General features: G+C 33.6%; 1 protein-coding gene across 2 annotated transcripts in view; it reads left to right on the plus strand.

Moving 5' to 3' along the window:
* The window catches only part of LOC111703421 (uncharacterized), a 24,581-nt gene extending 2,622 nt beyond the window's left edge, over positions 1-21,959 (plus strand). Inside the window, exons 3-27 of one of the 2 annotated variants that reach the window (XM_023475361.1) lie at positions 415-558; positions 1,817-1,941; positions 3,458-3,556; positions 3,854-3,878; positions 4,015-4,084; positions 4,770-4,833; positions 7,553-7,647; positions 8,665-8,753; positions 9,246-9,389; positions 10,396-10,485; positions 10,702-10,750; positions 11,489-11,558; positions 11,769-11,934; positions 12,418-12,535; positions 14,556-14,697; positions 15,135-15,204; positions 15,327-15,407; positions 16,956-17,034; positions 17,414-17,500; positions 18,418-18,470; positions 19,085-19,169; positions 19,530-19,590; positions 20,316-20,380; positions 21,162-21,236; positions 21,607-21,959. In XM_023475361.1, coding sequence (XP_023331129.1) covers positions 415-558; positions 1,817-1,941; positions 3,458-3,556; positions 3,854-3,878; positions 4,015-4,084; positions 4,770-4,833; positions 7,553-7,647; positions 8,665-8,753; positions 9,246-9,389; positions 10,396-10,485; positions 10,702-10,750; positions 11,489-11,558; positions 11,769-11,934; positions 12,418-12,535; positions 14,556-14,697; positions 15,135-15,204; positions 15,327-15,407; positions 16,956-17,034; positions 17,414-17,500; positions 18,418-18,470; positions 19,085-19,169; positions 19,530-19,590; positions 20,316-20,380; positions 21,162-21,236; positions 21,607-21,658 — 2,198 coding nt within the window. In that variant the 3' untranslated portion in view covers positions 21,659-21,959. Of the gene's footprint in view, positions 1-414; positions 559-1,816; positions 1,942-3,457; positions 3,557-3,853; positions 3,879-4,014; positions 4,085-4,769; positions 4,834-7,552; positions 7,648-8,664; positions 8,754-9,245; positions 9,390-10,395; positions 10,486-10,701; positions 10,751-11,488; positions 11,559-11,768; positions 11,935-12,417; positions 12,536-14,555; positions 14,698-15,134; positions 15,205-15,323; positions 15,408-16,955; positions 17,035-17,413; positions 17,501-18,417; positions 18,471-19,084; positions 19,170-19,529; positions 19,591-20,315; positions 20,381-21,161; positions 21,237-21,606 lie in introns of both variants that reach the window. The other variant, XM_023475362.1, reaches the window with a different exon arrangement.
* Positions 21,960-23,440: the final 1,481 nt, after the last annotated feature.

A 23,440-nucleotide genomic window follows, 5' to 3' on the forward strand; every position in this document is an offset into this window, starting at 1 on the left:
TTATTAGAGGTCATTAGAGGTCATTAGAGGTCATTAAAATTCAATTTGATTTTATTTTATGAATTTCGATCACTAATTAGGCGTGCACCCAAAAAATTGGAAGATTTGAACCAAAAATGAAGGCAGGGCCCCCCCCCCTACATCAAATGTGCCAACTCCACCATCCCCTTTATGAACAATTAGTGAGAAAAGGTTAAACTAGGTTGATCATGGTTCAACTAATTTTTGAATCTCTTCGCCTGAAACAAATTAGATCTCGCGACGTTTCTTATTCTTTGTCGATAACGTTAAACCTTCCAATTTTAATAAAACTTTTTCTGATTTTAGTTTTTATAATCAAATAATAAACTTTATCAATAAAATCAGTCGATTCATCTCTTAATTTCCAATCTCTTAAAGTTGATTTTGTTTTAGGTCGGAACCTTTCATTAAACCCTGTTAAGTCTGCAGGAACCTCGTCAGTAAATAAACCTGCTTCCAATCCAATCAACCCTCCAACTAGCAAGGAGGGAATGCCTCCTCCGAAAGTTCCATCCAGGGCAACATTTCAGTTTACAGGTGAATTTTTAGTTTTTATATTTAGCTTGGACTTTTAATCTTTTTTTGGGATCTAATGTAAAGTTAATAAATAAATGAGAGAAAGTCTGGTAGCTAGTTTGTATCCAGGTATCATGGTGCCAGTATTTAGGTAGCAAGAATTCTAAGGCCCCTGTTTATAGGTATCAAGGATATTAAGTCCCTGTATCTAGAGGTATCAAGGTTATGAAGGTCCCTGTATCTATGTATCAAGGATATAAAGGCCCCTGTATCTAGGTATCATGGATACATAGTTCTCTGTCTCTTGGTATCAATGATACTAAGGTCCCTGTATCTAGGTATCAAGGATATTAAGACCCCGGTATCTAGGTTTCATGGATATTAAGTTCCCTGTCTCTAGGTATCAACGATACTAAGGTCCCTGTATTTAGGAAGCAAGGATTCTAAGGCCCCTGTTTCAGGGTATAAAGGAAATCAAGGTCCCTGTATCCAGGTATCAAGGTGCCAGTATTTAGGTAGCAAGGATTCTAAGGCCCCTGTATCTAGATAGCAAGGATACTAAGGTCCCTGTTTTTAGCTATCAAGGTTGGTCCCTGTATCTAGGTAGCAAGGATACTAAGGTCCCTGTATCTAGGTATCAAAGATACTTCAAGTCCCTGTATCTGGGTATCAAGGATATTAAGGTCCCTGTATCTAAGTATCTAGGATATAAAGGCCCCTGTATCTAGGTGTCTAGGTACTAAGGTCCCTGTATTTAGGTAGCAAGGATTCTAAGTCACTGTATCTAGGTATCAAGGATATAAAGGCCCCTGTATCTAGGTATTAAGGATTTAAGGTCCATGTATCTAGGTATCGAGGAAACTAAGGTCCCTGTATCTAGGTATCGAGGAAATTAATGTCCCTGTAACTAGGTATCGAGGATACTAAGGTCCCTGTATCTAGGTATCAAGGATATAAGGGCCCCTGTATCTAGGTATAAGGATTTACGGTCCATGTATCTAGGAATCGAGGAAACTAAGGTCCCTGTATATTGGTATCAAGTATACTAAGGTCCCTGTATCGTGATATCAAGGATATCGAGGTCCCTGTATCTAGGTAGCAAGGATACTAAGGTTCCTGTATCTAGGTATCAAGAATATTAAGGTCTCTGTATCTATATATCAAGAATACTAAGGTCCCTGTATCTAGGTATCAAGATTACTAGGTCCCGTATCAAGGTGGGAAGGATACTAAGGTTCCTTTATCTAGGTATCAAGAATACTAAGGTCCCTGTATCTAGGTTGCAAGGAAGCCAAGGTCCCTGCAGCTGTAAGTATGGAGGAGGATGAGGAGGATTGGGGGGATTTTGATGTGGACTTCAACAGTTTACCAGACGGAGATATGAACACTAGAACGGAACCTGCGGTAAGAATTTGTTGAATTATTATTTTCAGTCTTTTTTGTTCTGTTTTCTTTCTTAATGGATCCTTTAAGGTGCAAACTTAATTTCAGGGGTCTTTACATTAAAAGAGTTGACTGCCTGTTCACAACGATAACCGTTTCACCTTGAAATTAAGAAGGAACCGTCGTTTTTCTGTCAGTCGTAAAACGTGTTGAATTCTGTCAAATTTCTCTCTTTAATGTTTCGTGATCTTGGGTTTGCGTGACCTTCGATTTTTAATATGTGTAGGTATTTATATCTCAAGTCAGGAAATTCATTTAAAGAAGAAGGATTTATTCTTATATTTCACGAAATTATATATTTTTCCACTAGAAATATACTTTTAGAAATTTAAAAAGACATTTAGACCAGCGGCGTAAGAGGGGTGCCCGGCCCCCCCCCTACGCGTTCCCCCTGAGGGGGTGGGGCACCATATAACAAATACTTCAAATCTCAGTTTTGCCCTTAACGAAAAAAGTTTCAAGAAAGAAGCTCTAATCAATACTGCCTTCAGCTTAAATATATCTTTGATATCATTATTTATAATTTTACAATATGTTTCGTTTCTATGAAAATATAGATATTTTTAAAGAAACGTTTTCATCTCTATTTTTACCCATTGAAGCTTACACCACAGTATTAAGAGGAAGTGTCTATTGAGTCCACTTCAGAAAATTACATAAATAAGTTATTAACAGTTGTTATTATGGAAGTGTGTATATGATCGAATAGTTTACATAAATAAGATAAAAAAAATTTGCGCGTTGAGGCTCCCTACATATGGGGGGGGGGGGGCTACACAAATGCTCTTAAATGCTCCTGAATTAGACATTAGAATATATTGTTTACTTTTTACTATCATTTTGGAGATATTTTATTTTCAAATTTGTAGCCATTTTTAATGAAAATAAGGACATTGACAAAACAAATTTTAAACATATAATCTTTATAGATCTGATTAATATCTGACAAATTCAACTTTTTTAAATAACAGGGCGCAACTAGAGATTTTTTTGGTTTAAGTGGAAAAGTGACAGATATTGCCGGTTCTATAATGTTAGACAAAAATATTAATAGACTGACATGTTTCACAACCGTATCCTTTAAATCTATCGCAGAAAAAAAGAATGAGATATCCTAATTTATCTCTCTGAAAAATGATCATTTGATTTGATTTATCTTTTAAGTAATTAGCGCATTTATACTAAAAAGAAAATTTAGTAAAGCGCCCGAATTCAACACGTTTTAAAGGCACCTTTGGGAATTGGATATAGCACTCGAAATTACGTCTACATTCCCATTAACATTTAACCTCATGTTTATGTTATTTAAGATGACTGAAGCTGAATTGGATATAGCACTCGAAATTACGTCTACATTCTTATTAACATTTAACCTCATGTTTATGTTATTTAAGATGACTGAAGCAGAATTGGATATAGCACTCGAAATTACGTCTACATTCCTTTAACATTTAACCTTATGTTTATGTTATTTAAGATGACTGAAGCTGAATTGCAAGAGATGACGATGGCGTTGATTAATGATGATTCTATATTTGATATTGATGAGCCTCCAGCACCTATGGATAGAGCAAAGGAACCAGTTTAAACCAGTTAAAGAGAATTTTAATCTTAGGGGTTGGCAACGGCAAACTTAGTGACCGTTCAGTGTACAAAGGAATTTTGGAATAAATTTTAAAAGTTTTGCAAATTACGGTTTTTTGCAGTCGGGAGGAGGAAAATTTCAGTCCTGAAATGTTGTATCGTTTTTAAAATGAATTTTGGTGACATAAAGAAGAAATCTATTTTTTAGAAAACGACAAAAAATTTCCCTTTTTTATTTTTGATAGTTTTTAATCTGCAATTGATTATTGGTTTAACCTGAATACCCTAGGCGAGATTAAACGAAACTACAGCAGGAAAACAATGAACAAAATATTTTAAGACCTTCGATTATTTTAACTTTAAATTTAATTTTGGTTCAGAAATAATAATATGAATGAGATTGAAGTAAGAACCTAAACCCCTAGTGAAATTTTATTGTTTTTAATCAAGTATTTTCCACCATTATCCCCGACCTTGATGAAGAAGGTCCGAAGGCGGAAGATGTAATTGAAAAACTCAGGAATTTAAATCCGTTTAATGTATATTACATCAGCTGGGAACCTATAATATGGTAGAGTTGGCAGATACTTTATCTAGAAGTCAGCGCTACCCGTTTATCTGACCTATAATATGGTAGATTTGGCAGATACTTTATCTAGAAGTCAGCGCTACGTTTATCTGACCTATAATATGGTAGATTTGGCAGATACTTTATCTAGAAGTCAGCGCTACCTGTTTATCTGACCTATAATATGGTAGATTTGGCAGATACTTTATCTAGAAGTCAGCGCTACCTGTTTATCTTACCTATAATATGGTAGATTTGGCAGATACTTTATCTAGAAGTCAGCGCTACCTGTTTTTTGTGGTATTTTTGTTGTTGTTACCGCATGTTTGTCTATTTTTGTTGTTGTTACCGCATGTTTGTCTATTTTTGTTGTTGTTACCGCATGTTTGTCTATTTTATCATTGGAAAAGCTGAAAAATCGTAAAATTATGCCCCCCTTGAATTGTGCCTATAAAGAATATGTGGATAATTTACCAATTTGCATGAGCATCAATTAAAGTCCAGTTAGTTAACCTTTATTATTCAGACTCACATTTTCCTTTAAATTTATTTTACCATTCTTTTACTAATTTTCAAATATATTTTATATCTAATTTTATACTCAGTATTTTTTCATACACGGATTTTTAAACTGAAGGGAAGAGAATAAGAAACTTCTGGAGGAAATCAAGCATTTGAAGCCAGCGCATAAACAGAAACAGGTTAACTTAGATACTTTGAAGCAGCGCATAAACAGAAACAGGTTAACTTAGAAACTTTTGAAGCTGCGCATAAACAAAAACAGGTTAACTTAGATACATTTGAAGCAGCGCATAAACAGAAACAGGTTAACTTAGATACATTTGAAGCAGCGCATAAACAGAAACAGGTTAACTTAGATACATTTGAAGCCAGCGCATAAACAGAAACAGGTTAACTAAGATACATCTGAAGCAGTGCATAAACAAACAGGTTAACTTAGATACTTTGAAGCAGCGCATAAACAGAAAGTTAACTTAGATACTTTTGAAGCAGCGCATAAACAGAAACAGGTTAACTTAGATACATTTAAAGCAGCGCATAATCAGAAACAGGTTAACTTAGATACATTTAAGCAGCGCATAAACAGAAACAGGTTAACTTAGATACATTTGAAGCCAGCGCATAAACAGAAACAGGTTAACTTAGATACATTTGAAACAGCGCATAAACAGAAAAAGGTTAACTTAGATACATTTGAAGCAGCGCATAAACAGAAACAGGTAAACTTAGATACTTTGAAGCAGCGCATAAACAGAAACAGGTTAACTTAGAAACTTTTGAAGCAGCGCATAAACAAAAACAGGTTAACTTAGATACATTTAAAGCAGCGCATAAACAGAAACAGGCTAACTTAGATACATTTGAAGCCAGCGCATAAACAGAAACAGGTTAACTTAGATAAATTTGAAGCAGCGCATAAACAGAAACAGGTTAACTTAGATACATTTGAAGCAGCGCATAAAAGGTTAACTTAGATACATTTGAAGCAGCGCATAAACAGAAACAGGTTAACTTAGATACATTTGAAGCAGCGCATAAACAGAAACAGGTTAACTTAGATACATTTGAAGCCAGCGCATAAACAGAAACAGGTTAACTAAGATACATTTGAAGCAGCGCATAAACAGAGACAGGTTAACTTAGATACTTTGAAGCAGCGCATAAACAGAAACAGGTTAACTTAGATACTTTTGAAGCAGCGCATAAACAGAAACAGGTTAACCTAGATACATTTGAAGCAGCGCATAAAGAGAAACAGGTTATCTTAGATACATTTGAAGCAGCGCATAAACAGAAACAGGTTAACTTAGATACATTTGAAGCCAGCGCATAAACAGAAACAGGTTAACTTAGATACATTTGAAGCAGCGCATAAACAGAAACAGGTTAACTTAGATACATTTGAAGCCAGCGCATAAACAGAAACAGGTTGTTAACTAAGATACATTTGAAGGAGCGCATATACAGAAACAGGTTAACTAAGATACATTTGAAGCCAGCGCATAAACAGAAACAGGTTAACTTAGACACATTTGAAGCAGCGCATAAACAGAAACAGGTTAACTTAGATACATTTGAAGCAGCGCATAAACAGAAACAGGTCAACTTAGATACATTTGAAGCAGGGCATAAACAGAAACAGGTTAACTTTGATACATTTGAAGCAGCGCATAAACAGAAACAGGTTAACTTAGATACATTTAAAGCAGCGCATAATCAGAAACAGGTTAACTTAGAAACATTTGAAGCAGCGCATAAACAGAAACAGGTTAACTTAGATACATTTGAAGCAGCACATAAACAGAAACAGGTTAACTTATATACATTTGAAGCCAGCGCATAAACAGAAACAGGTTAACTTAGATAAATTTGAAGCAGCGCACAAACAGAAACAGGTTAACTTAGATAAATTTGAAGCAGCGCATAAACAGAAACAGGTTAACTTAGATACATTTGAAGCCAGCGCATAAACAGAAACAGGTTAACTTAGATACATTTGAAGCAGCGCATAAACAGAAACAGGTTAACTTAGATACATTTGAAGCAGCGCATAAACAGAAACAGGTTAACTTAGATACATTTAAAGCAGCGCATAAACAGAAACAGGTTAACTTAGATACTTTTGAAGCAGCGCATTAACAGAAACAGGTTAACTTAGATATATTTGTTGCAGCACATAAACAGAAACAGGTATGTATTTTTTTAAATTATGATTCATGAATGTTTCTAATGAACGCAAGATTTCTAAGCTTTCTAAGCATTACATTATCAGGTCTTCTCCTCAACATGAACAAATACATATAAATTTAACTTTTCTAACCCCTTCCTTATGGTTGTATAAAAATATATAAAAAAATCAACACAATCGGAATTGGTACACATCCTCAAACGGAGGCTGAAAATAAAGAAATGCAATTATGACCTGTAAATAATATTTTAATGATTTTTTTTTTAACGCCAAATAACGGGCTTGTGATTACCTATTAAAAACTGAAAAAATTTTGGAGCTATCTTCTAAAACAAAAAAGTTCGAGCCATTTGAAATATAGAGGCCGTCCTCGAAATCTCGAATTATCGGAAACTTTCCGGAGCCATATCTCCGGCCTCGGTGGTCTCAGAACGCTCATCTTCGGGTTCCGGGATTTTTTTTCATATCCCAAATTGTATGCAAAATTTCAGCAAAATCTGTGACATGCCGTCCATCAGGTGGCTGACTTGACATGGAATGACCCTGATTACTTCTGTCGATTTTATTCTTTCTCTTCCACTACATTAATCCGCAAGTCACATTGCAGAGAAGTTTAAGATAAATAGTAGGGATAACTTCATCAGATTAGCTAAGACAAGGAAGGGTTACCTAAAATTACGTCTATACTCCCTATAATCTGTTACATGCAGGGTGAGATAGATGTGCTGGTTCAAAGGTTGGATGAGAGGAGGAGGGAACTGGATAAGGAGGAGAAGATCAGGAGAAATCAGGAATCTGATCTCAGGCAAATACTTAATATCTTTACACATTCCAGGGACCAGACTTTTAGAATATCAAGTAGTTGAACCGCATAGATAAGAGACGTAACAGATTTTTAGAATATCAAGTAGTTGAACTGCATAGATAGAGACGTAACAGACTTTTAGAATATCAAGTAGTTGAACCGCATAGATAGACGTAACAGACTTTAGAATATCAAGTAGTTGAACCGCATAGATAGAGACGTAACAGATTTTTAGAATATCAAGTAGTTGAACCGGATAGATAGAGACATAACAGATTTTTAGAATATCAAGTAGTTGAACCGGATAGATAGAGACGTAACAGACTTTTAGAATATCAAGTAGTTGAACCGGATAGATAGAGACGTAATTAAACTACTTCTCGTATGCACAGGTTCGAGTACAGTAGTATGCGCTTATATGAATACTATGAAGACGACTTTTCTTTTCAAGTTTTGATTTCTAACAAGCTTTTTTTGATTAAAAAGAGCTGAAAACTTTAGAATGATGGATATCAAGATTAATACTTAAACTCCTGGTTTTACTAAACCCAAGATTACTTCAATACGCATTCGATATCCAAGAAAGAAGTATAAAATACAACCAATCAGTGTATCCTGTTAAGTTAAGTTTTGGATTAATGTTTTTTAAAACTTACGTTTAAAATATGATGATAGTCCTGAAATGTGATAAAATATATTTTTTAATAAATTCATATTAACCTGATTAATTTAATTTTATATTTGCTTAAATGCTTCAAAAGCCGGCTTGTAAACAGCTGACTTTAATTCAATCGGATATTAGTTCAATTGATATAGCATTGTATCTGTAATTGTTAACAAACGTAACTTTCATACAGTAGGGATATCCAAAAAAAAAAGAGGATTAAGTATAAAATCAAAAGTGTGTACATTGGATACCAGCTATGGATATATTTGCCATCAAGGCCTTTTAAATTACTGATTTATTTAGCATGTTCTGTTCTTCATATATAAAAAGTCGAATTTGAAAATATTCAGGCGTGAGATGGATAGAATCTGTAAAGCTGCTGAACTTCGTGAACTTGAGCTCAAGAAGGAACTGGAGGCTAGTCGAATCAAAGCTCAAAGTATGTTATTGATATGTTAACATCTTATCCTCTTTCCCCACACAGTGTTCCATTTGGACTTCAAATTGAGACACTTTTTTATCTGATCTTATTGAAATAAAAATGTTGTGATAAGTCCTTAATAAACATTGGTTTTTCAGCTGGGACCTTTACTTATTACCATAAGGTTTTATTGGGTTTTATTGCTTTTTTTGGGTTTTTTTTGGGTTTTTCATATTAAACGTAATTAAACCCTACTAAAATTCATTCTAATTCATAATAATAAGACTATTTAAGCAATAGTTGAACTTTATGAATATGAAAAATAATAATGTTGTGGTGGCCTTTATTGTTTTTTTGGGGGGTGCTTTTGGGCTAGTTTTTTTTATGCCAACCCTGGGTTCTATTTCTAAATATTGTACCCTGCAAAGCTTCCACTAGGTTCATTTGATGCAAACAAACTGACAACCCACAGAAAGCTAAAAATATATTGATAGATAAATACTATTGTAGGTTTACAGGAGCAGGTGAGTGCTGTAATATCTATGGAGGAGGATAAACACAAGGCTGAGCTAGAGAACAACAAGTCTACTGCTGAGAAGGATTCGTCCAATGATAAAACCAATTCAGGAGATAGAATGGAAACTGATCAAGAAGGTAATTATAGTCAAACTATGGCTCTGGCTTATCTTTATTCATTGTAGGTGGTCTAGGTTGACTAGGTTGGTCTAGATTCTTGCATATATCGTCATGTAAAAATCTCTCTTGTGTTCACGCTGTATACAATCAAAGATAAAAACTGAGCATAGGTTAAAATCTAGACATAGCGGAAATTGTTTTTAATATAAAAATTATGTTCAAACATTTAAAATTTACGAAGCCAGTAAGCTTTTTTTGTTCACTCTCATGGGCTGAGTCGTATTTTATGGTTTTAGTATATCTAAGAACCGATTGTAAGCAAAACTGTTAATAAATTAATCAATAGATAGATACATCAGTTACAAAATATTGACAGAAATAAAAATCTGGTTTTGCTGTTTTAATAACTACATTTAACCTTATTCATAAAAACAAATTTGCACTGTAGTGGTTTAACTTTTATCTTCTTTAAACGAATCTTATTCTTAACTTTCATCTAGTTTATGCCACAAAAAATCCGAGAAAATTACCAAATTAAAGCAAATATAAAACACGTGGATTTAACGGTTCTGTCAATATTTCAGAAAACTGTGACTTTCAATCACAATATGACCCCTTTTACATAATTTTATAGCCTTTTATCTTAAATACTTTTTTGTTGGCATATACATTTTTAATGAAAAAGTAAAAAATAAACAAATTTGTAAGTTTAAAGATTGTTGAGTTATAGACGAAAACACGTTTGATTTCAAATAAAAGAAACCGAATGCTTCTCTCTTTCGTTAGTTCAGGGTGAAAACTATACTGTCTATAAGCTATAAGACCTTTCTCCAGAAATTACTTAGTATCATTCACTTCAAGTTTGGGGAGTACAAGGACGACACCCTGAGAATTTGATTTGATTTGATTTGATTTGATTTGATTTGATTTGATTTGATTTGATTTGATTTGATTTGATTTGATTTGATTTGATGATGTATGTGTACATTTTCGGAAGAAAAAAACCTAATTTGAATTATATTAGAAGAGGGTTCGGATATTCTGAACCTGATTCCAGATTCACTTCCGGACTTCTGGGTGGAACAGTTCTGTGAGCTAAGCACCACAGATCCAGGCAGGATTTTATACAAGAATTTATTGAAAACTGGGCAAATATGTTTTTTTAAATTTATTCAGTTTTTAGCGTCAGAGGCAAAAAAAAAATATTTATGAAGCAAAAAATTTCATCATATTATTATTATTATATTTAAAAGATCTATTTCCCCCCCCCCTAAAAAAAACACTCAAAATAAGTGTAGAAAACAACAAAAATGAAATCTAAACCCAACAGTTTGTCAAAACAAGATTCTTATCAAGACCAGACATCACGAGGATACAAGGTATATACACTTCAACCACTTGTATTTTATAATAATAGAAAAGTTTAAATGATTTTTATAATAATAAAAAAGTTTAAATGATTTTTATAAAAATAGAAAAGTTTAAATCAAATCAAATCAAATCAAATATACAGGGTGGCCAAAATGTACGGATTGTACGGATTGTACGGATTGATTTTTTTTTAACCCTAAAATTGTACGGATTGTACGGATTNATAATAGAAAAGTTTAAATGATTTTTATAAAAATAGAAAAGTTTAAATTATTTTTATAATAATAGAAAAGTTTAAATGACCAAGTATTCTGAAAAGCAACCATTTGCTATGTTTATTGCAAAATATTCGGTATTAAAGGATTTGGTCTAGTTTTAAGTGACCGTCCTCTAAATAAGAGGGGTGTGCTCGATTCTCTACGGCACTAGTTTCTGAAAATAGAAAACGGAGATATCCATCTTTTATTCAGCTGAAAATTTAAGAGACTGTCTTTCTAACGGTGTACGGTGTCTAGACTCAATATTCAATTAAAGAATAAGACGGATATCTCTGTCGTCGATTAAGAAGATTTAAAGGCTACCTTTGGGACGCTGACAATAACATGCCACTCTGTAAATGTCTAGAATTATTCAAAATAATGTATACAGTCCCTTTAAGAAATGAAAATATTAAAATTGTTGCTAAGAAAACTTACTTAACATCGATCTGAAAATATATATTCGCATTCTTAATAGATGTTATTTAGCACGGATTGGGGAACTATGCTTGATATATCAGTGGATAAAATTATTCAAATCTGCATCAAAAACAAAAAGGTAAATCTTTTTTCTTTCCTCTCAAAATATAAATGTGAGATTTGGAAAACTATATAATCACATTTCGTCATGGTAGAATTTAAAATACAAATCAACGAAGAAAAAATTAAGTATCTTTGGTAGCTAAAATTAAACCTGAGATTTATGCACTTGAATTGGAATGAAATGGCTTAACCACTTTGCCTGAATTGAATCCAACCCTTTCTCTAGGTTGAGGTTAAGGTAGGGTGGGAGCAGGTGGAGAAAGCTGTTGCCAAGGTTGGAACTGGAGTTGAGAAGGGAACATTCTTCTCCTTTACGGGAACAAGGAAGACGGGGAAGAAAAGCTGGAAGAGGGAGAAATCTTCTCGGAAGGAATCCGCTTTTTCCAGAGAAGGAATACGGAAAATTTTAAAAAATTAAAATTTTTTCAAATTTTTTTCAAACAATTTTTTTAGATATCATTATGCAGCAATAATAAGAATAGGGGGAGTTTTTCATTCATAAATTTTAATACAAATTATGGGACAAATGGAAGACTTTTTTAATGCCTTGAGTAATGAACATTTGTCAAAATCTTTTCTTTTTTTAATCCATTGATTTCCACGGAATGATGGTTGACTTTTTTTATTTTTTTATTTATTTATTTATTTATTTCTTATTTATTTATTTATTTATTTATTTATTTATTTATTTATATCTTCTAAACCACGTTTTGACTGTTTGGTCTAGCATAATTCATAGTTTTAATTTTAAAAATGTAAAAGGTCTGCAACAGGTTGCAAAGATGTGAGAGTTAGACAATTAGAATTTGAGGCGAGTGTTTACTTCCTTTGATTATTACAGCCAAATTTATTTATATTCACTTCCGTGTGTCCAGACTCTGCTGTGCTTGACGCAGAACTTAGAAACATGGTTCACATGGTTTCCTTCAGTGGAGATGCATTCAAGAGTAGAGAGATGGAGTGTATACTGGATACATGTATATCCTTACTCAGGTAGATATTCTACTATTCAAGAGTACAAGGATGGAGTGTATACTGGATACATGTATATCCTTACTCAGGTAGATATTCTACTATTCAAGAGTACAAGGATGGAGTGTATACTGGATACATGTATATTGTATATCCTTACTCAGGTAGATATTCAACTGTTTAAGAGTAGAAGGATGGAGTGTATACTGGATACATGTATATCCTTACTCAGGTAGATATTCTACTATTCAAGAGTAGAAGGATGGAGTGTATAATGGATACATGTATATTGTATATCCTTACTCAGGTAGATATTCAACTGTTTAAGAGTAGAAGGATGGAGTGTATAATGGATACATGTATATCCTTACTCACGTAGATATTCTATTGTTCAAGAGTACAAGGATGGAGTGTATACTGGGTGCATGTATGTTTATCCCTATTCAGGTAGATTTTCTACTGTTCAAGAGTAGAAGGATGAAGTGTATAATGGATACAAGTATATCCTTACTCAGGTCGATATTCTACTGTTCAAGAGTAGAAGGATGGAGTGTATTCTAGATACATGTATATCCTTACTTAGGTAGATATTCTACTGTTCAAGAGTAGAGAGATGGAGTGTATAATGGATACATATATATCCTTACTCAGGTAGATATTCTACTATTCAAGAGTAGAAGGATGGAGTGTATACTAGATACATGTATATCCTTACTCAGGTAGATATTCTACTGTTCAAGAGTAGAAGGATAGAGTGTATACTGGATACATGTATGTCCTTACTCAGGTAGATATTCTACTATTCAAGAGTACAAGGATGGAGTGTGTACTGGATACATGTATATTGTATATCCCTATTCAGGTAGATATTCTAGAATTCTAGAGTAGAAGGTTGGAGTGTATACTGGATACATGTATGTATATCCCTATTCAGGTAGATATTCTACTATTCAAGAGTACAAGGATGGAGTGTGTACTGGATACATGTATATCTTTACTCAGGTAGATATTCTACTATTCAAGAGTACAAGGATGGAGTGTGTACTGGATACATGAATATCCTTACTCAGGCAGATATTCTACTATTCAAGAGTACAAGGATGGAGTGTATATTAGATACATGCATATTCTTACTCAGGTAGATATTCTACTATTCAAGAGTAGAGAGATGGAGTTTATACTAGATACATGTATATCCTTACTCAGGTAGATATTCTACTGTTGAAGAGTACAAGGATGGATTGTATACTGGATACAAGTATATCCTTACTCAGGTAGATATTCTACTCTTCAAGAGTAGAGATGGAGTGTATACTGGATACATGTATATCCTTACTCAGGTAGATATTCTACTATTCAAGAGTAGAGAGATGGAGTGTATACTGGATACATGTATATCCTTACTCAGGTAGATATTCTACTATTCAAGAGTAGAAGGATGGAGTGTATACTGGATACAAGTATATCCTTACTCAGGTAGATATTCTACTCTTCAAGAGTAGAGAGATGGAATCTACTGGATACATGTATATCCTTACTCAGGTAGATATTCTACTGTTCAAGAGTAGAGAGATGGAGTGTTTACTGGATACATGTATATTCTTACTCTGGTAGATTTTCTACTGTTCAAGAGTAGAAGGATGAAGTGTATACTGGATACAAGTATATCCTTACTCAGGTCGATATTCTGCTGTTCAAGAGTAGAAGGATGGAGTGTATACTTGGTACATGTATATCCTTACTCAGGTAGATATTCTACTGTTCAAGAGTTGAGGGATTAAGTGGATACTGGATACATGTATATCCTTACTCAGGTAGATATTCTTCATTCAAGAGCAGAAAGATACAGTGTATAGTGTATACTGGATACATGTATGTATATCCCTATTCGGTTGATAATTTCCTTTTATGTTGGATGGAGATTTTAGGTTTTCTTGTCATGCAGTGATTATGTCCAATTTTTTTTCAAAGCAACATTCCCTGGCTTTTAGACTTAGATTCTCTGGATGAGACAATTTTATATTTTCATATTTTGTTTCAGGATGATGACTGAACTTTGTGATTTTGAGATGCTGAGACGGGTTGGGGAGCTTCTTAAAGCGCTATGGGAGTATGAATTACCAGAGAAGGAGCAGCTTATTCAGATCAGCGCTCTTATTAGAGCAGCTCTTGCCAAGCTTCAGGGATATACTCGTATATAAACGTTTTACTTTTTTCAATGAAACCAATGTTAGATTATAAATTGATGTATAAAGAAAAGTTTTATTTTAATTCGGCAATTCTTGTCAAATTAAAAGTCTAATCCAAGAGATTTGTAATTAATCACAATTTAGAGAATGGAAATATTTATGTTTGTTAGAATCTAATTTTACAGAGGGAAACCGTTCTGTTTGTGATTTAGCCTACACTAATTCGGCTGACTGAAATCAATATCTAGTGAACATCTGACTTTGCTTTTAACTCCTTAAATGAGAGAAACGTTATTATTGTCCATTTCTGGTAACTTTTAGAATTCTGCGTCTATGGTTTATCCGTCAACGGGAAAGGTATCCGGTTAAGCCTCGTAATCAAAGGTTGCATATAAGTTCTAACCTCAGTTGTTATATTGAGTGTATTCTAGGAGTCTAATGAGCTTCAGGCTAGTGCTGCGGCTAGACAAGTTCTTTTTGATATTTTCTTCACTCTTACAGGAAATTTTCAACTTAATCAACCTTAGTTATATTAATATTTTTCTCAACTTTCATGAAAAAAATATTTAAACTTTAATCAAAATATTTTTTAAATATTAAATTGAGAATGTTGTTTTGATCAGCTGATGATGGTTTTCTGCCTGAACTCTGCAATGGAACAGATCAATGCTTTCTACAGATGATTTTCCAGGAGATGGAAGCAGGTTCATTCTTTATTCAATTCCTTTGGAAATTTAGACATATTTTATTATGCACGCTGAAGCTACTTTAAGGATTTGTTTGTGTGTGTGTATATATGTTACATGTATTAGACTGGAAAAATTGACACTTAGATTATACAAATGTAACCCCCTTCCCCCCACATAATAACAGATGGTAGGTGGCATATTACTCAGCTTGATCGATTCCACGGGTCGTTTTCTGCCGATTAAAAGAAACAATGGGCAACTTCAGCGCGTATGTTTTAATTGTTAAAAATCACAGACACATTTCTATTCCTATTCCGTCTCCTTTGCAAAATGTCTAAATGTTAGTATTTAAATCATTGATCTTTTTTGGAACCCAGCGTTGCCTGGAAATGAAGTGTTTTCCTAAAAAGTCAACCTACTCAACTTGGAATTCATAAACCAAGCTAAGAACATTCCCGTTGTTCTACCGAGTTCCCTTATCTAAATTTGGAGCAAATTGGTCCACTGAATTGTGAGTTATGAAAGAACCAACAAAATCTCACACAAACAGATTTCTACTTTATTAATACAGATAATAATCAGAAAGACCCGGAACTACTTAATTAATACAGATAATAATCAGAAAGACCCGGAACTACTTTATTAATACAGATAATAATCAGAAAGACCCGGAACTAGTTTACAACTATTCAGACGACTTTACAACCTAATTTTAAAGATATAATTATTGATTAATGAAGCGATAATTACAAAATAAACCTAGTCCTGCCAATGCCTAAATGTAGTCTACATTTTTTGTGGGTTTAAAATTACCAGAGATATATACAGGGTGTCCCACGAAACATGACAATAGGAAGACGACTTGAAAGTCGTCTTTGGTATTTGAATTTATTTGTGAAATTTAGTCTTCTATCTACTATAACATGTATGATTCTTGAAACAATTATCACATAATTCTCCTAGCCCTGGCATTTCCAAAAAGTGGTCTNAAATGTGGCGAAAGATAATCGATGACTATAGGTTGTAATATCTGAATGATTTGTTTGAAATTAAATTGATTTTTTTTACGGTCTAAGTCGTATGTTGAAGTTTTCCCAATTTGAATGGACGCAGTGTTATTCGGTATGAGACGTCTTTAACAATTTTCTCCTTATAGCCGCAACAGCTAGAAGTAAGATTAATAGCGATCAAAAGCGCCTTTTTATCGCATTAATCATACTAGTACTACTACTACTAGTATTACTACTACCAGTACTACTACTACTATATTCCCCCTTTTATTTTTCGCGAACACTCCCTTTAACTGATTAAATCCAGGTCTTTCTGGTTATGACTGTATATGTATCTCTAGGTTGTTATAAGCTGAAGTTAGTCCGTGACCTTGAAGAATATTATGACTGTATAGTGTATATGATATCTAGGTTGCTATAAGCTGAAGTTAGTCCGTGACCTTGAAGAGTATTATGACTGTATGGTGTATATGAATATCTAGGTTGCTATAAGCTGAAGTTAGTCCGTGAACTTGAAGAATATTATGACTGTATAGTGTATATGAATATCTAGGTTGCTATAAGCTGAAGTTAGTCCGTGACCTTGAAGAATATTATGACCCTGACCTGGATATGAACCGGGAAATGCAAAGGTCAAACAAACAAATATATTTTCATGTTTTGTAATTTGACAGAGTTTGTTACGTTTTCATGAACTGATAAAACCAATCAATGTTAACTTTACGTTCATTATTAATGCTTTCACTCTATTTAAAGGGGGAAATAGGGAGTAATTTTTGTAGAGTTAGTTTCAGCTATTTGTTATGCCATTAAACCTCCTAGAGAACAAGACAAAATTAAATCGTCTTATAGTTATAATATTTAAGTTTTCCCAACTTTTTAGACGGATAAAAAGTACATATTTATGAGTTTGGCGTTGCTATTTTATTCCATCAATTAAAAATTTGACTTATTTTTTGCTAAAATAACCTGAAGAAACTGAACAAAAATTCAATATGTATATTTTTTTAGATCGAAGGATGAAGAGGATAAATACCTAGCGGAAGACTTGTCAGTCAACTACAGGATTATTGCACAGGGTGTCAACCTAGTATACAAGTAGGTCTATATACAGGATGTCAACCTAGTATACAAGCAGGTTTATATACAGGGTATCAACCTAGTATACAAGCAGGTTTATATACAGGGTGGCAACCTAGTATACAAGTAGGTTTATATACAGTGTGTCAACCTAGTATACAAGTAGGTTTATATACAGGGTGTCAACCTAGTATACAAGTAGGGTTATCTACAGGGTGTTACCCAAGTAAGGCTAGTATACAAGTAGGTTTATATACACAGGGTATCAACCTAGTATACAAGCAGGTTTTTATAAAGGGTGGCAACCTGGTAGACATGTAGGTTTATATACAGGGTGGCAACCTGGTAGAATAGTAGGTTTTGTACAGGGTGGCAACCTGGTATACACTTAGGTTTATGTACAGGGTGGCAACCTGGTAGACACGTAGGTTTATATACAGGATGACCTAGTATTCACGTAGGTTTATATACAGGGTGGCAACCTAGTAGAATAGTAGGTTTTTGTTACAGGGTGGCAACCTAGTAGACACGTAGGTTTTGTACAGGGTGGCAACCTGGTATACACTTAGGTTTATGTACAGGGTGGCAACCTGGTAGACACGTAGGTTTATATACAGGATGGCAACCTAGTATTCACGTAGGTTTATATACAGGGTGGCAACCTAGTAGAATAGTAGGTTTTTGTTACAGGGTGGCAACCTAGTAGACACGTAGGTTTTGTACAGGGTGGCAACCTGGTATACACTTAGGTTTATGTACAGGGTGGCAACCTGGTAGACACGTAGGTTTATATACAGGATGGCAACCTAGTATTCACGTAGGTTTATATACAGGGAGGCAGCCTGGTAGACACGTAGGTTTTTATACAGGATGTCAACTTGGTAGAAAAGTAGGTTTTTATAAATGTTTAAATATCAAATCTAATCTTATTTGAGGTTTGTGAACGAATCTTCAGATTGTTATTCTCCAACTCCTTGGATAGATTCAGGTATAGGAAACAAAGTAAATTAAGATTATGAATATTTAAATTAATACCATGATCATTATTCTCAATTTCAAAATATTCATTTCCTTCAACAAAGATTGATTAAGAATATTGCAAACATTCAAAGAATGATAAATTGTATCCATTTTTTTTAAGATATGCTGTCGATTTTACGTACCGTTTGACCAAATTGTTTACCAACATTAAGCACAGCTGACCACTTCCTCTGACTGAAATAGTTTCATGAAAACTGTTTTAATGAGTTATTTGCTAGATTCACAACGATACTCTTAGAATTGTTATCAGAAAAATATATGTAGATATCCGGGTTTTTCTATCTGAGTGTCTTACGAATTTATGAAACTTATAAAACAGAAACAAGGAATTCCATTTAGAATAGAAAACGACGTTATATTTTCTCATTGTTCTCTGGGCACAGTTGTGAACTTGTGAACTTTAGATGGCTGGTCACTTGATATTATGTCAACAGTCACTTTCTAGTTCTAGAATATTCTTATTAATATTGTCTTGTTTAAGGTTGTATGGAATGTAATTGTTTACTCCTGAGGTGTGTAGTAGCACTAGTCTTCAGTCTAATTAATATTGTCTTGTTTAAGGTTGTATGGAATGTAATTGTTTACTCCTGAGGTCTGTAGTAGCACTAGTCTTTAGCCTAGTAACAATTTATTTAGATATTTTCAGGTAAGCGAGGAAAATATAATTTATGAAATTTAATATTTTCGTTTTGATAGTTTACACGTTGTTATTGTTTATTCTAAGCCATATTAATTCTACCATTTTCTCTCATTAAGTGCCATTTTTAACGTTTAAAACAGGGCGTTCTATTAAAAAAAAAATTTAATCAAAGTTCAAAATACCGTTTTTCAACTGCAAATAACTTCACTTTATATGAATACAGTCTCTTAAAGTAATTGTGAGCAATGAGCAATGAGCAGGAACCATTGATGATAAATTTCATTATATTGTAAAAATAGNTTTAAAATTATTGTTAATGTTTTATAGTTGAGAAAACAGATAAAAGATAAATCCTAAATAATATAGGGAAAGGTCAGAGAAGAAGTTTTTGAATTTATTAGTCACGCAAATGGAGAAGTGTATTATGGTATGTATTTTCTTTTTTACTGAAGTTTTAAAGTTAATCTCTAACTTTCATTATCAGAGTGAGGTTCAAGGGGGGGGGGGTGAGAAAAACACCGCGAGTCTCAACTTAATTTTGTAGTATATGTTCATTGTTCATGTTCATATGGATATTAGGTACTATGTAGTATGTACTTTTCTAAAGGCTTTTTAGTTTCCCAGGTGAAAACTTCCCAATGGTATTTCACAGGTGGCAACTTCCCAATGGTATTTCACAGGTGGTAACTTCCCAAATGTGTAATTTCTCAAGTCTGTTCTAGCCACTGAGCTCGGCTCCCATTGAAGTTTTGGGTGAATTGAAAAGTATCAAAAAAAATTTAAAACAAACTTACGTCCTAATGTGCAATTTTTAACTTTTTCCTCTGATCATCAAAAATCATTAATTCTGGGAACTTGCTCTGAGCTGGTAATTCTTGAATCGTGGAAATCGAGGATAAGCATTGATCTCGATATTTTGTTAATCTACAGATTAATTTTAATCTTTAATCGATATCCCAATAAGAAAACAAACAGACAAGGAGTTTTGCGTACAACCAATAAGAGAAAAGAGAAAGTAGGGATGTCAAAATTCAAGAGATCGAACAGTTTCTCTTTAAAATTCATGTATATCGATATTAAGCGATCAAGCCTATGGTTATGCAACACATAAGATCCCAGCACCGCTGTATCAATTATTGGATTTTCTTTTAGATATTATACAAGATGAAACTAGAGGTTGTCCAGTATGAAGAACATGAATCTAAACCCTGGATCAGGTTTAGATTTTTATATTCTCTCTCAGGGCCAGATATTTACCCTTATTATACTAGATTATTCGTAATTCAACATTCAACTATATGGAAAAGCATTATCCCAAATATTGTTTTAAAAGGGGATGGTGGAGTTGGCTTGTTTGATGTAGGGGGGGAGGCTGCCTTCATTTTTGGTTCAAATCTTCAAGTTTGTTCAAATTTGCCTAATTAGTGATCGAAATTTCTAACAAAAAATCAAATTGAATTTTAATGACCTCCAGAAATAGAAAATATTTCAACATGAAACATGCCATCTCCACCATCCCCTTTAAGTAAGAGTTATTCTGAGATTGTTTTATAATTTGAACCGGCAGTAAGCAGTCATCGACGTAGCTCAAATTCATTAAATTCGGTCCTTGTATATTGTAAAAATGACGTTTACTAAACATTTGTGAAAGCTATTCATATTAAGAAAGAGTCACTGTGCGTAATAAAAATCTATATAATAAAACAACACATTCATATATATGTCCCCTATGGCCCGGCCCGACCAAACGATTGGACCGAATGGGCTGAAATTGTTTGTGGACATCATGGGTTGCCGGGGGATAACATAGACTAAAAAAATTCAAAGTTAAATTTTTTTATTTTCCAAGGGCAACGCCAGACCCTTCAGCTAGAATTACATAAAACCACTATTTGCTTGCAAACTTTCAACCATATAATTTTTCTGTTTTGGAATTAATTAAGAAGAAACTTTTAAAAAAGAATTGAAAACTAAGCTTTATTTAGCTTATGTGTGTAGGGTTGTTGAGAGAATAAAGAGTGAAAATAAGAAAAGATTTGTCTGGAGTATTCAAACTTTGAAGCATATAGTCAGGTAGACATTATGTATAAAATATATGTTCCATGTTAAAATGAATGACAATCGGCCTTTAAGAGCTTAGACTGTTTGCTTTACTTCAAGTGACCTACCATACATAGATGTCAATGCCTGATTCACAACAGTACCATTGAAACTTTTATCTGTTATTTTTTGAGGTTTAAAAATGTTTAGATACTTACTATATGTTTCCTTATAGTAGACATGCGCAAGTCAAGTTTGTAAAAAAACTAAAACATTGACTTATAATTCATACTTGATCAGATCAGACAAAACTTGCAAGGGTACCGTTGTGAATTGGGCATTGCCATCTTTGCATGGAGGGTCACATGACATTACGCTTACTGTATCTTTAATATATATATAGATCTGCTTGCTACCCTACCCTACAGAAGTTGGAGATGGAACCTGTGAGATAGAAGAGTTCAACAGAACAATAACACCCAGTGATAATCAATTCAGAGACAACAATATAATTATTGAATATTTTCTTTGAACTTGTGATAATGATACAATATTTGGTCAATCGATCAATTTATATATTATTCTTATTAAACAGACTAATGAAGCAAGTATTTATTTGTGAACTTTATTTTTCTGTCGTCTATTTCCTTGAAGTTGAAAGACGTAAGTTTTCAACTGTGTGGGAAAATGTATAATGTATTGTGGAAAAATATGTGAACTTTTTTGGAAAGTTGTTAAATAGATGTTAGAAGCATACCTTGAGTTTCGATCCCGTCCAATCGATTTTCCTTCCTTTCCCTCGTTTTCCTTGACCTTTCTTTCTTCGGCTTCCCTTTCCTACCTACCCCTTAACCTTCCTTCCAAACTTTACTTTTCCCTTCCGTACCTTCTCAGTTCTCACTTTACCTTTCATTTCCTTTCCTACCCCTTTACCTTCCTTCCAAACTTTACCTTTCCCTTCACTACCTTCCCCTTTACCTTTCCCTTTCTGAATCATTCCCCTGATCCTTTGTTTTCTTACTTAAAAATGACATACAATCATTTGCAGATTTAAGCATTACAAACTTTAAACCCAGACTTCGAAGTTCGTCCCTGAAAGGGATTAATTTGATTTTATCCATGAAATTTTACTCAATATATTTTATTCAATTGTATGCACTCAGGCAAGGATACTGGAACTAACTGGATAAATTAAAATAAATAAATAATTAGGAATTCCGTGGGTCTGGATGAACATTACTGAGGGTGTTATGAGTTGAAATGATTTCTCCAAAAAAAATTATGACTTTAATGCAATCATACTAAAATTTCAATTGATTGCAATGCAATAAATGGATTTACAATCTGGAAGATGTTTTTAATGATAAATTTGAATACATTACACCCCCTTTTAAAACTTTCATGGAAACCCGTAAGCACAAACTATAAATGTCATGGTAGAACGACAGAGTTATCATAATATTTACTGAAACAAAGGGTTAAAGGTGACCATTGTGAATCGAACCCAAGTGAGTGTGACCCTTCAAACATGGAAGGTCACTTGAAAAGTTGAAATTGCGACTATAATATATATATATATACAACCCCTTTAATTATGTGACTCCAAAAAAGATGAAGCTGTTTGAACGACTTGTGGCTACCCCCTTCCTTAACTATTGGCAAGAGATATCAAATACATTGTTACTAATAATGCCAATCTTTAAGTGGGGTGCCACTTGTCTACAGCTGTAGCCCTTAGCGTGACACAGCAATGTTCCTGCAAAACCCGTCCGAACTCCAATTGATATTTTGTATCCTGATTAAATAACAGTTTATTTCTAATTCTATAAATATAGACAACTAATAAATATTTATCATAATGCACAACATTAATTACAATAATAGGATCACGGGCTACATATACTTAAAAATATTTATAATTCATAGTGTTATACATACGAGCAATTAATATAATTAATCAGCAGTATAAACATGTAATATCATATAGTACAATGAAACTAGGGTACAATCATTCTTTTATAAATTAAATATTTTAAGGAGTTTACAGTCAAGGCCGTGTAATTGGGAAGGGGGGCAACTGACGCGGAAACCTCCCTTTAGAACGAATATAAGACAATTTTAGTATTTTTTGCCGTATAAGAGGNCCCCCCCCAACAAAAACGTTCAGTTCCTATCTTGGCATAATTAAATTCGCTCGTTCAGAAAGGAAAACTCTAGATGATTTTAACGTGTTGTTT

This window comes from Eurytemora carolleeae, unplaced genomic scaffold, assembly GCF_000591075.1.
Source record: "Eurytemora carolleeae unplaced genomic scaffold, Eaff_2.0 scaffold511, whole genome shotgun sequence".
NCBI lineage: Eukaryota > Metazoa > Arthropoda > Copepoda > Calanoida > Temoridae > Eurytemora > Eurytemora carolleeae.